This window comes from Perca flavescens, chromosome 9 (genome assembly GCF_004354835.1).
Source record: "Perca flavescens isolate YP-PL-M2 chromosome 9, PFLA_1.0, whole genome shotgun sequence".
In the NCBI taxonomy this organism is placed as follows: domain Eukaryota; kingdom Metazoa; phylum Chordata; class Actinopteri; order Perciformes; family Percidae; genus Perca; species Perca flavescens.
The window spans coordinates 17,431,465-17,445,472 of NC_041339.1; the positions used below are offsets into that span (position 1 = coordinate 17,431,465).

General features: G+C 41.3%; 1 protein-coding gene across 3 annotated transcripts in view; it reads right to left on the bottom strand.

Moving 5' to 3' along the window:
• agbl4 (AGBL carboxypeptidase 4) overlaps positions 1–14,008 on the bottom strand; it is a 449,873-nt gene that overhangs the window by 92,407 nt on the left and 343,458 nt on the right. For all 3 annotated transcript variants that reach the window (XM_028588571.1, XM_028588573.1, XM_028588572.1), the window contains one exon: positions 5,785–5,824. In XM_028588571.1, the coding sequence (XP_028444372.1) occupies positions 5,785–5,824 (40 nt within the window). The remainder of the gene's footprint in view (positions 1–5,784; positions 5,825–14,008) is intronic.

The following is a 14,008-nucleotide window of genomic DNA, read 5'->3' on the forward strand; positions in this document are numbered from 1 at the left end:
CTACATTGTTTGGGTGGCTGCCCAGAGACTTTCATCTGAAGAAATGGAAGCTATTAAATAGCTGAGAGAAGGCCAGGCTGGTGCATTGTGTAAATTACAGAAACCTCTGTCTGTAGAAATGCACTGTTAATGCTGGTTCCTCCTAGGAGAGAAAGCAAGGGTCATGGGAGTCTAAAACTTAATTTTGCACATAAACAAAAATAACAACTTTTTATTTCTACATTGAAATGTTTTTAATTATACGTTTGGAAACAACAAACTTGTTGCCGATGGCTGAGCTTTTATCCCTGGCTATCAACAGCCAAACCAATTTCCACGGCTCCTATATTTTCCTAATGGTGTGTTTGTTTTATTAAATGTTGCTCCTCCTGGCAATTTGAGCAACTGTAAGTGCCATCCTGGTAAGAAACCTAATTTTCATGTCTACTGTACTGGTGAAAGTGTGAAAAGATCAGTAATTTTCATTCATCAGTTGTTGCCTATTGTAAGAAGATAAAGTATTAACTTAACCTCCACATCATGGCTGTTTATCTAAATTTGTAGGTTAGTTTATAGCTGCCAAACATTTGCTGCACGGTGAGGGATTTTTACAGCACAATGCACATTCATTCAAATTAATTATATTTATTTATACACTCACTAATAGAATTGGGTTTATGTGATAAACTTACTGTACCCACCACAATTTGACATTTTCAGTTTTGTAATTTGATGCACACTGGTAGGAAAGAATGGAGATTTGGGAAGCTGTTTAAGACTGTACATTTTAGCTGTGCTTTTATTGTTTGTGCATTCAATATATCCTGGACTCAAAAAATGCATTGAAATTGGACTTTAACAACGTGAGCTGCTGATTTCCCTGCTTTGATGTCTGAATTGATGTGTTTCCATGGAAACAATAAGGCTGAAATTATTATGGTTGTGACCATCAGGTACATACTTAATAATCTTGTTCATATTGTACTCATGCCACTCTCATGCTAAATTTAAATACTTCAATTTCCACACTATAGAATGGAAGATTCAGACACACAGCATTTGATTGTGAGCAGCTGGCTGTGCAAAACATGACCTTTGACCTCACAGATATGTAAAGTGGTTTTGGCTGGAGAGAGCAAGCAGGAAACATAAAGACTGTCTGTAGAAAGAGAGGCTCTAATAAAGATAATTTCTATTCTGTTCTGCCAGAGACAGCAGGGAAATGGAGATACAAAGAGAGAAGTATAGAGTGAAAAAGAAGAAAGTGAAAGGAGAGATCTGAGAACTGCCTATTATCGCCACGCTTCTTCATTGCTTTAGATGCACACACACGCTGCACGCATCTGTGCACAAACCTAAAAGCATGTGTGTGCACAAGTACAAACACAAACAAACAAAGACGCACGCACGCACGCACACACACGCACACACACACACACACACACACACACACACACACACACACACACACACACACACACACACACACACACACACACACACATCCTCTCAAATCTGCCTGGATCTCATGAATATGATTGACCTTTTTTTCCACTGTAATGCTGAGAGCGCATAAAGGGAAAAAGAGAAACTAAACAGAGGCAAGCAGAGTTAATTTAGAACAACACATTATTGGGTGAGCTGACTGCAGATATGGAAAAGGACAATCTAATCGATAACCTAAAAGAATGACAATGGCCTTTAGAATCAATGTCTGCACCCCATTTTCTCACTGTGAAAAGACAAAGCCTTCCGTGCAGGTGTTTTTTTTTCGTTTTGTTTTGTGCTGCCTGCACCCTTGTGTGCGCGGTTATGTGCACATGCTCATGTGCATGTGTGTGTGTACCTGGCTGCTGCTGTGGTGGAACAGTTGCCAGGACTAATCATTATTTAGTTGTGGCGGGGCTTGAAAGGTCAGCAGTCTGAAATGTCAGGCTGTGTTCAACAGGAGCCAGATGCAGCCGTGCGCTGCTCAAGTGTCCAATTAAAGGAGGGCCGAGTGAGGTTTGAGTGGGTCTGTGTGTGTGGGAGTGAGTGTGCATGTGTGTGTGAAAGGAGAACGAGAGAGTAAAAGATATACCATGTGTTTTTTGTTCTCCCCTATGTGAGGCTTTATGTAAAGCACATATACACTCAATAACGTGTTTGAACACACGTGTGAATCATTCTTTAGAGTAGCTAATGAACACCATTAGAGACAGAGGCCAACAGAGCAGCAGGGGCAGAATCCCTTTCTTTCTCTCGCACACAGCACGTTATGAAGCCACTTGAGCCTATTAGTTTGTTCACACCCTGTGATTCCTCCCACTGTCCACGCTATGAAGACAAGACAAAGAGAGGTGAATGAAGGATAGAGAAAGGAGGGAATAATAATACACAAAAAGGGCAGAGACAAAGGGCAACGTGATAATATAAGATCACTAATAAATAAGAGTTGATAACGAGAGATGCTAAGTCAAATGAGCAGTGGAAGAAGTGCCAACAGTGGAGAGAGAGAGAGAGAGAGAGAGAGAGAGAGAGAGAGAGGATCACAAGGAGAATAGAAGCGAAGGAGCGGAAACTCCTTTAATCTGCAGGGATAAGGAGAGGGTGTCCTGCCTGTGTTTCCCTATCAGAGTCATTCATCTGAAAGCCTCACCTGCTCTTCATACAGCCATCATAATAACCTTCATAGTGTTCAGTGTGTGTGTGTGTGTGTGTGTGTGTGTGTGTGTGTGTGTGTGTGTGTGTGTGTGTGTGTGTGTGTGTGTGTGTGTGTCCGCTCACCTACTGTGAATAGTAATAAGCAGCAGGGCAGGATAAAATATGTCTGCCAAGTCAAGAATATAATAGACTTCCCTTCAAGGCCACACGTAACAATAGCCTGAATAATGACCTGCAATAATTTACACAGCACACTGAGCTCTACACTGGTCAGAGGAAGAAACCTTTCAGTGAGAAATAATTAAAAGCTATTTTAGTCTATCAAGGGCCCCTCCATAAGTGTAGACTAAACCCTGAAGGAGGAGGGGAGTTTGACTGGAATATAATGTAAGCTCATCCAAAGAGGAGTAGATGCAACAAGTTAAGTTTTAAGATGTATTAAGATTCATTCAGTGGGATGTGATGGTGACTGTGAGAATATCAACTTTACAGGACATGTTATTAACACCTGAGTAAAACTTTGTAGCAAAAGGAAAGACTTCTCTCCAGTTGTTGTGCCATTTTGCCTCATTTAACAGACCATGACGTGCTAAAGTTTGTCGCTGCATACTGGCTAACCAACAAAAAAGAGAGAGTCAAATTGAAATAACATTGGTGAGTACAGCTGCTTTGCAAAGCATTCAGATCCCTTTGCTTTTCCCTTTTCTTGTAGCATAAGATTTCAGTTACTTTGTTTTTTTGCTATCAATTTAGACACTACTGTATAATGAGGCCTTACAGAGGACTCTGAGGCAGCAGGAGCTTAAAGTTCACTTTGTGCAACACAACAAAAGAAGAGCAAGCGCAGAGAGAAGAAAGAGGCTGGGCTTATATGATGATGTACACGGCTGGATCTAAAAAGTCATGAAAATCATTAACCAAATTTTTAAATCATGTGTTTTAGATATTGGTAATATATTGGTTCAAATAAGTTGTATAGTATATCCTTCTATATGATAATATAATCCTTTCATATGAAGGCCAGGGGCGAGTCTTGATTCTGTCCAGGGCCCGAGGAACAGCTGCAATGTAAACCTGTTAAATTAACCCGGTCTCCATGAGCCTCACATAAGCATTATTCTAATCAAAGCATATTAGATCATCCAGATACTTTAGACATATGGGTCTCGGTATCCTCCTTGCCGTCCCCATCTGTTTCTCCTCCTCCGTTTTTCGAAGTTCTATTTGCTTTCCATCTCAGCGGGTCCCTTGCTCTCGCACCTGCCTCTCTACAGTAAGAGACTGGCATAGATTTCTAACAGCCCAACTACTTTGTGACCATGTGTTGATCCACATCCAGTCAAACTTGGAGCACCATATGCGTGTCTGACTGCTAGATATATGAGTTTGACGTGCATATTGCATACAATTCAAACTACTTTGCACAAAATGGTACACATATTTTACCTGTCACATGCAGACTGAAAATGAGCAGTACACAAACTTATAAAGATAAAGTATTATATTTGTGTTCTTTACTGAAACATGTGCAACTACATGTAAAATGTTTCCTTTCACAAACACACAATGCAAAAACTGCTGCTAAATTTGTACAAAATAATAAATAATGCTGTAGTTTTGATCCTGTACAGTATATATGTTACTCAGTTTTGGTAGAGCATGAGTGAGCAACAGTGTGTCATGCAAGAGGGATCACATTTTGTATATGCCAACATTTAAGGGATGTGCACATAAAAGATGCAGTTGTTTTTTCATATTTTTGGTCAATAAAGTATAGGACATGTTTATGATATTGTTTTAATAGTACATGTGAGATACTTTAGATGTGTATTAATGTGAGTTTTAAGTGAGTGTTTTTTTTTTTTAAAGATTATTTTTTATGGGCATTTCTGCCTTTATTAATGGATAGGACTGCTGAGATATGAAAGGGGAAGAAATGCAGGAAACCGGCACAGGTCAGACTCGAACCTTGGACCTTCTGCTTCAAGGAATAAACCTCTACATATGTGCAGCTGCTCTACCATCTAAGCATTTCAGTTGAGTTTATGACATAATTTCAGACTGGAGGGTATACCAGAGGGTTTCAGGAGCATATGCGATTTGGATGTGAAAACATCTTGTAAACACATAGTCTACATTACATCCCATGTAGCAACTTTTAAACATATACAGACACACAAACAAACAATTTGCGCGCACTTATAAAGACATACATACATGTAGTTGCATACAGTCACACAAAGACTGCAATTAGGTGTTGCACAAAGTCTGGCACTTAAGTAGAGTATAATGAGGACCTTAATAAAACTAATAAGATCAAAACAAACATATTTACTGGTTTGGATGTCTTCATCAACATGGATTAATAACCAGTTACATTAGCGTTAATTTAAGAAGAACTTGATAGCTTTGTCAGAAGTATTGTGACAGTTGACAATTACTGTTACATTGATATCGGACCTGTTGATTAATCACTTAAAGGTCCCATATTAAAAAATATACAGCACCGCAAAAACAAAGGATATGAAAATCTCACTTTTTGCAATATGGGACCTTTAAAAATCCCAAAATGAGTATGTCTCCCATATGGCCAACAGACTGCTTCTACAACACACACAAACACATGGACGGATGTTTGCACATGTAGCATAGCCTTGAGGGCACACATTTGCCCTAATGACTTGTGTGACTACAACACTGAATTCATGGGTTCCATATTATCCCATTATAAAAGCTTTAAGGCAATAGTTCTGGCATTGAATACATCACATCATAAGACAGCATTGCTTAACACACATAGAGTAACTAAAGTAACTGACCAGCAGTGCTTTTGCTTCAGGGTTTTTGCACAACACAAGCACCATGGTATCTGTGCTTGTTCTACTACCCAACTGTGTAGTTATGTGTTTGTGTAGCAGCATCCAGAAACAGCTTGTAACCCTTTTAGCATCTAGAAGTGGGTTAAAGGAAATTACACTGGGTGTCTTACTAGCATGTTTTTGCAAATCCATATCATGCCACATGAAAAACATGGAAACTACCCTGATGCTGAGCTATCTATGGGAGCATCACAGTGCAGTTTTACATCAGTGGTGGAGTGGTGTTGTAGTAGAGAGGTGGACTGGGGGGTGAAAGTGAAGTCATAAGATCTCAGGGACTTACCAGAGTTGGTGATGGTTAACAGGTCTAGACGCCGTTGTTGCTGGAAGAAAAACAGAGATGAAAGTTAGACAAATGTCATATAATGATCATCAATTATCTTAAATTCTTGCAGGAAGTCTATTAATTAATCTCACTTTTACCATATTGGTTTAGTTTGCTCAGTTGTACCAGTAGTTTATCCTTCGTACCTCTTTTTGTACCTTTTGAACCTCTTTTTTTTCCGAAATAATCTCTTAATAAAACTGTACTTATGTTAAGTTAACTCCTGGTGTAGTTCAACATCCAATGTGAAGAATATACAAGCTTGTACAACTATATTTTCAGAGCAGTATCCCCAAAACTGTGTGTGTGTGCGCGCGTGTGTGCGAGCGAGTGTGCGTGTGTGCGTGTGAGCGCATGTGTAAGTGTGACCTCATGGGTTTTGATCGAGTGTGTTTGAAAGAGTGTGCAATTTTACACTTGATGTTTCCAGCAGCTGAGAAGTCTAGAGGAGGCGCTAGCTGGCTACCCCTCTCTTTAACCTGCTGCCTCCCTACACACGCACACTTACAAGACACACACTTGACTGTTGAGCACTGCAGTAATCAACACCTCAGCCCTCCTCATCTATCAGTCCCTCAGGAAAGAAGATCTTCACATACTAGGAAAGGATGAAGGATGGTGTGTGTGTGTGTGTGTGTGTGTGTGTGTGTGTGTGTGTGTGTGTGTGTGTGTGTGTGTGTGAGAGAGAGACACACACAGTATGGCTAGGTCACAGTCAAAGCTGGCTTTTAGGACCAGACTTCATTAATATTCAAGCAACATACTAACCAGTTGCTGAGAGGGATAAGCAAAGAGACTCTCAGCATACTCAGAATCCTTCTCTGCTTACATACAGTGTTGCCTGGAGTGGGACTTTCTGATAGGCTACTAATCACTTATTTTAGATAGATGCTCTTACTCAGGCTGACTTATAATATACAATATGAGTGGAATGGGGTCCACTGAGTGCAACTATTAATAATATAGTCATAGTAAACAATACAAAATTAATGAGAATAGTGCTCTGACTTTTTTTTTTATCAGCAAATTTTTTTTTTCTAGGGGTTAAAGGTGAGAACAAAAATATCTTTATAGGTTATGTTAAGGTTTGGTGTGTGCTGAATTTGAGTTATTCTTGTATATAATGTTTAAGGACTACTCCCGTGATTTAGTATTGTATTTTCATAAAATTTGGGGGACTCTTGTGAGACGAGAACGGCCAAGATATCATGACATCTAGTCCTCATGTAGAAAGATGTGGATACTTCTCAATGCAGAAAGGGTGGTGTGAGAGGCTTTTTGGAGAGCTTAGTCTTAAGTCAAGTACCGAAAAGGGCCAATGATGCTTGTGCTGTGACTGAGGGAAGGTCATTCAGCATGGGGAAGACAGAAAAGAAACAAGATGCTTCCTTAGTAGGAAGATGCTTTAGTAACATGATGCTAGAATGTTATTTTGCCTGTAAAATATGTATACCAGCACAGTAAGGGCTGCAGGTTACCTGTAAAGATATGGCTTTAGAGTATTGTGCATGGTTGAGGAGGTATGGATGCTGGAGAGGGTGACTACTGTAAGCAGTAGAGGTCACTGTGACAACGCGAGACACAGAGCAACAAAAGAAGAGCAAGCGGAGATCATACAGTCCACCAATACACACTCACTTACTCACACACATGTACAACCATATGGCCTCCAGCCCCAACCTCCAACTCTCTCTTACACACACATACTCTGCTACTACCACCTGTGGAGGCCGCTGACTCTCCACAGCCAGTCAGATATGGAGCCGCAGCAGGAATCAATAACATCAGAAAACATTTACATCGCTAGTTCTGCTCACTGCTGCTGTTCAGGGGACAAAACATTAAACAACAACTACTGCTGGCTAATATCACACCTTTAACTACACCAGAAAAAAACGACATCAAATATGTTTGTTTATAGTAGAAACACTACATGTACTGTACATTCAGATTTATTTAGCAAATCCTACTCTGACTGAACTAACTTCGAAAATCCTTATTAGTACACATCTTTTTAAAACTCTTATCCATCTTTTATCAGATTTTGTTTTAAATGTTCATACTTTTGCATGTCTTGTCTTTTGTGAAGGATACTGTACAGTACATAAATAAACTTGTATACTACTACAGTACTAAATAATAATAATAATAATAATAATAATAATAATAATAATAATAAAGTGCATAATAAAAAAACATTGCATATCTGTCATGTCCAAACTTTTATGGAAATGGAAGAGGTTGATTAAATTCTGAAGCGCCCTCTACTGGCTCTTCAGTTCTCTGCACAGCACAGCAGATGAAAATGTGAGCGCTGTTCAGCCTGCCATTACTTACACAGACAATGAATCTGTGGTAGAGAATTACAACACACAACCACTGTTCTCTCTTCCTGCTGCTTTTGTTAGTCCTTAACATGGATAAGGTGCTTAGTGTTCCTTAGGAGAGAGAGAGAGAATCATACTCACACACACACACACACACACACACACACACACACACACACACACACACACACACACACACACACACACACACACACACACAAAGAGAGGAGGGGATCTGACACAGAGAGAATTACATTATCAAAAGCATTTCAGGGCAGAAAATAGGATTGAATTAATCTTTATCAAACAGCCAAGAGCCGAGGGATCACACCCTGGTTGAAGCCACTGGCCTCTCACTACCATAATGACAAGACACCCACTGTAACAGTTTAAACCCACAATAAAGAATTTATTATTGAGTAAATGATTGATCGGTTTACTATTCAGGTTCACTACACGGGAAATAAAACGATTGGCAGATATTTTGGTATTTGAATGCCACAAACTGCACTTTTTTATGGCTAAAAGCTTAACAGATACTAACTGGACTGACTTGATGCAGGTCACACTTATATTACGTATAGAACTTCAAGAAGGTAAATCATTATTTAAAAAACATGTCTGGCTAGACTGGACCTGCCAGTTGAAGTGTTATTAGGTCAGAAAACAAGGAAGCAGTTGGGATCCAGAGGTGACGGCCACTCCAGCTGTCCGGTAGTCTAGCCAGCCAGCCTGGACTCTGGGGCTCTGTGGCCAGTAGCACAGTAAACAATACTACACACCAATGGACTGGAGTCCCAAATTATCTTAAAATAGCTAGTGTTATATGAGAATTCAGTTTTATTCTTCAAAGCATAATGTCTGACCAGGAAGCCGGCATCAGTGTTTCTATTCTTGGATGTTCTATGAGTGCAGATCTTGATAAAGTTCGATCTTTACCTCCATAAGTGGAAAGAAGTCATTTTGCAAAGACTTCAAACCTGCTTCAAACCAATGTAAAATTGATATTCTGACTAAAAGACGAATTGCTCAGTTTCTCCAGAAATGTCTTTATCAGATTCTCTTGTTATTAGTTTCAATTACCCAGTCTTGACTATTGCTAGAATTGTTTTTTTTTCTTATTATTATTTAATAAATAGTCTTCTAATATGAGTCTGACAACCCCCACCCTCCTAAAGAAATCTATAATGGTCTAATCAGTATAAAGATGGTCATTAATGGAACCAATCAGCAGATAGCAAACTGTGCCACCATCCTAATCTGGGTGGGAAGCGGAGAAGAAGGGGAGGGGGTCAAATGGAGTGACAGCAGCGGAAAAGCCATTAATGCACTAAACCCCTACTTTATGACTAAATTAAATATTCATGCACAATCTACCAAAAACCCATTTGCCAACATTTCCTCCAGAGTTTACTTTTCATATTTGCTGATTGTTATCACAGAGAAAAGAGAAAGTGAGGAAGTAGAAGGACAGGAGAAAAGGCAGAGGAGTCAGCGGGGAGGGGAGAGTAACTAAAATCCCAGCCATCATTTTGTAGCTCATTTCAAATTAATTTAAAGCCAATACGGCTAAATTACACAGCCACCATCCAACTACTTTCACAGATTTCATTCTTTTTTAAGAAAGAACTTGATTAGCAGAATATATTATATTGTGTGGGAAGGTTTATTTCCAGACAATGCAATATAATAATACAATTATTATTATTATAATTATTATTATTATTATTAGTTATTGTAGTACTAAATAATTCTGCACTGAAGAGGTTGACAACCATGATCTAGTACAAAGGTACAGTGAATCCAACAGTGAAAATAATTGTTTGGTCACTTGGTGCAAACAAGCGGAAAACAGCATTGACATATACCTTTTAAGTTGAAATGGCAAACTTGTTAGCAAACCGTTGCGTATTTACGCAGCCAGCAGATACAGCATATTAGCAACATCAGCATTCATTTGGAGTCGTGTGTCACCATTAAAGGTAAGTCCAATGTTTACACACAGCTCTGTTTTACTCTCCACCAACTCCTGAGGGAAATATCTGGCTCTTTAGCTGCTACATGCTCCACTATGTTCACCAGCCAGCAAACAGTAAAAGTTGAAAACCAGAACCAAACCAATGAGCTGAACATTGCTTAATATGAGTATGTTGGGTTACTGGCCTTTTGTCTAAATGCAACGTTGACATTACAGCTTGCTAAGAGCATTAATTATTGCTGTGTCCTGCTCTCTTGATGAGGTCACATACAAGAAACAAGCATCTGCATCCAGTCCCACTGCTGCTCCTGTGAACCATAAACACACTCACGCACAAAACCCCTCTATCATATATCCAAGGTCAGGGCAAGGGTTGATGCTTGATGGGGTTGTGAATGAGAGAATCGTTGTCAGCCTGACTCATCTTCCATCTTCCTCTAGTCCTCTCATCTCATCCCAGCTGTCTACCTCATCTGGCACCTAATCTGAGTCACTACTTTCGCTTCTGTGTATCCCCCCCCCCCCCCACACACACACACACACACACACACACACACACACAATGCCTGGACTGATATGTAGCACTGTCTGTGTGTCGAACTGCATCTTAGTCATCGTCCCTTGGTAACAAAGAGGGGAGGTGAGGTAAGAATGAGCTAATGGGATGATCTTTTTAGGTTATGTTTGGGTGTGGCTGTCTAGCCACTAAGATCAATAACATCATAGTGTCAGAGGAACACAGGTGTTCAGGATGTAAGGCTTCCTGAAATCAACTAAATGTAATACCATAGTTCAAGATCAAGAAATGTCTTGAACTAGAATATGTAAAAAAAAAATTGCACAGCAGAGATTAGACCTATATTTGTTGGACTTGACTGGAAAATATGGCACCTAAGAATTTCCCACAAGAACCACTCAAACTAAAAAAAAATCAGCATCAGTTCGTTTTGGTAGGAAAATGTCTACTTGCCAGAAGAAATGTGATCGTGTCTCTACTTGCATGACAGTGTCAGGTGTGTTGTGGCACTGAGAGGAGAGAGGATTGGAGCAGAGGGGATGGAGAGCAGGGCTTTGTTGCGTGACCAAGAGCCCTTGGTTAAAAATACAACAAACCAAATAAAAGATTTATTCCTTCTGAAAGCGAAGAGCAGCTTCCTCTTGAGCGGAGGGAGAGGACAGCCACGGCCACCTGCACATGGGCACACAGTCCTCTCTGCTGCTGCCGTTATTGCACTCGCAATAACACTGCAGGAATCTGATAATGTGCACAACAGCAGGTATGCACAGATAACACATGTATGCTGACACATAAATATGCAAGCATGAAGTTAAACACACACATCTTGTATGCATATGGCCACACAGACACACACACACCAAGTGATTTCACGCTATGCCATTGCCTTTTCTCATAGCAGTTGAAAAACATGATTCAATTCCATCTTGATTTCCTTAATTATTCATTAAGACCAATTAAAAGAGCAGCTAAGCTAGCTGTGAGGACTCTTTCCTCCATCTTCCTGTCATAGGCAGTCTGTCAGGTTGCCTGCTTTTTTAACAAGGACCCCATGGGTCTAGACTGCATGACCATGGCGCCCCACTTGTCTCTTTTTCATTACTCAAACTTCCACTTTGAAGGCATAAACTTGATGCAGCTGAGAGAGTGTCCATGTCTCCCTGGTCAACAATCAAGACATGCCTGGATCTTCTACAATTATTGCAAAGGTTTGTGGATTTGGCTAAACATTGCTGCCAATTACATTGCATTACAAGTGTTTATATAATATAGAGTTCTAGTTTTACCATCTGTTTTGAACATAGTGTGTGTGTGCCTCTCTGCATCACATGCATGCACAGATGGGTAACCTAAGAGCCCCTGTTGAGCCAAGAGTTTCCTCTGTGACCTGGAAAAGAATCGATGACAGCGTCTTGACACAAGGGACCAATCAATGACTTGAGGACACTGATAGCATACTTGATACCTCAACACACACAATTGCACTCAAACACACGCAGAGAAGGACTCTGTCCTATCATCATTTCCCCATTGGGCTGTGATTGACCCCTGCCTGATGGAGTGCAGTATAGTGAGTGACCTGGTATTTACCACCGAACGCCAGATCAATGCCCACCCAGTAGCAGACACAGAGTCAGGACAACCCCACAGCACTACTGAGCAGAGATCAAGGCCTGGCTGATCCAACATTACAGGTGAAGAGCATTGCTCATTTAAAACACTAGTGCAGTGCCCGTTTGGAGTGTGTGCTTGTTCGTAACTGGCAGATTGCTTGGTTCCCAGTATTTTTTTTCACAACTTTATCTAACTATAAATTCAACTATTTTTTTTCTTCTTTTCGTCTAGCCGTCACACATACAGGTAGCAATGTGGCCCGGCGGGGGGAGCAGGGAGTCCGGCTCAGTCTGCTGGGGAAGCAGCTACAGCACATAGTGATGTGGCCTGGCCGGGGAAAGCAGGGAACCGGGCTCAGCGGTCAGTGTAATGCTTATCAGTTCAATTTTCTAAGCACAAACGGAGATTTGGAAAAACAGAAAAATGGGTTAAAATATCAAATTTTTCATTTTTTTCCATCCATCCATCCATCTTCATCCGCTTATCTGGTGTCGGGTCGCGGGGGGAGCAGCTCCAGCAGGGGACCCCAAACTTCCCTTTCCCGAGCAACATTAACCAGCTCCGACTGGGGGATCCCGAGGCGTTCCCAGGCCAGGTTGGAGATATAATCCCTCCACCTAGTCCTGGGTCTTCCCCAAGGCCTCCTCCCAGCTGGGACGTGCCTGGAACACCTCCCTAGGGGGAGGCGCCCAGGGGCATCCTTACCAGATGCCCGAACCACCTCAACTGGCTCCTTTCGACGCTGAAGGAGCAGCGGCTCTCTCCGAGCTCCTCACGGATGACTGAGCTTCTCACCCTATCTCTAAGGGAGACACCAGCCACCCTCCTGAGGAAACCCATTTCGGCCGCTTGTACCCTGGATCTCGTTCTTTCGGTCATGACCCAGCCTTCATGACCATAGGTGAGGGTAAGAACGAAAACTGACCGGTAGATTGAGAGCTTTGCCTTCTGGCTCAGCTCTCTTTTCGTCACAACGGTGCGATTGATTGAATGCAATACCGCACCCGCTGCGCCGATTCTCCGACCAATCTCCCGCTCCATTGTCCCCTCACTCGCGAACAAAACCCCAAGGTACTTGAACTCCTTCACTTGGGGTAAGGACTCATTCCCTACCTGGAGAAGGCACTCCATCGGTTTCCTGCTGAGAACCATGGCCTCCGATTTAGAGGTGCTGATCCTCATCCCAACCGCTTCACACTCGGTTGCGAACCGATCCAGTGAGTGCTGAAGGTCACAGGCCAATGATGCCATCAGGACCACATCATCTGTAAAGAGCAGCGATGAGATCCCCAACCCACCAAACTGCAACCCCTCCCCACCCCGACTACGCCTCAATATCCTGTCCATAAATATTACAAACAGGATTGGTGACAAAACGCAGCCCTGGCGGAGGCCAACCCTCACCTGAAACGTTTCAGGTGATTTTTTTCCACTTTGACAAATTAAAAAATTGGATCTTTAACCTGTTTTTCCAATTTTCAGTTTTGGATCAGAAATTGAGAAAATTACAAAATTGTGTCTGAGCTCCAATTATTCAATACTGCAATGGTATTCTCTTCCTCTACTTTGCGGAATATGCAGGTCATTAACTGCATATGGACAAAAAAAAAAAAAAAAACTGATAGACTTTGGGGTCAGAGTTGCTTGCAATTGATGGTTTCGAGTGGGGGGGCGGGGCGTAGCTAGGCGGAACGAGGGAGAGAATACCATTGCAGAATTGAATAATTGGAGCCCAGACGTAATTTT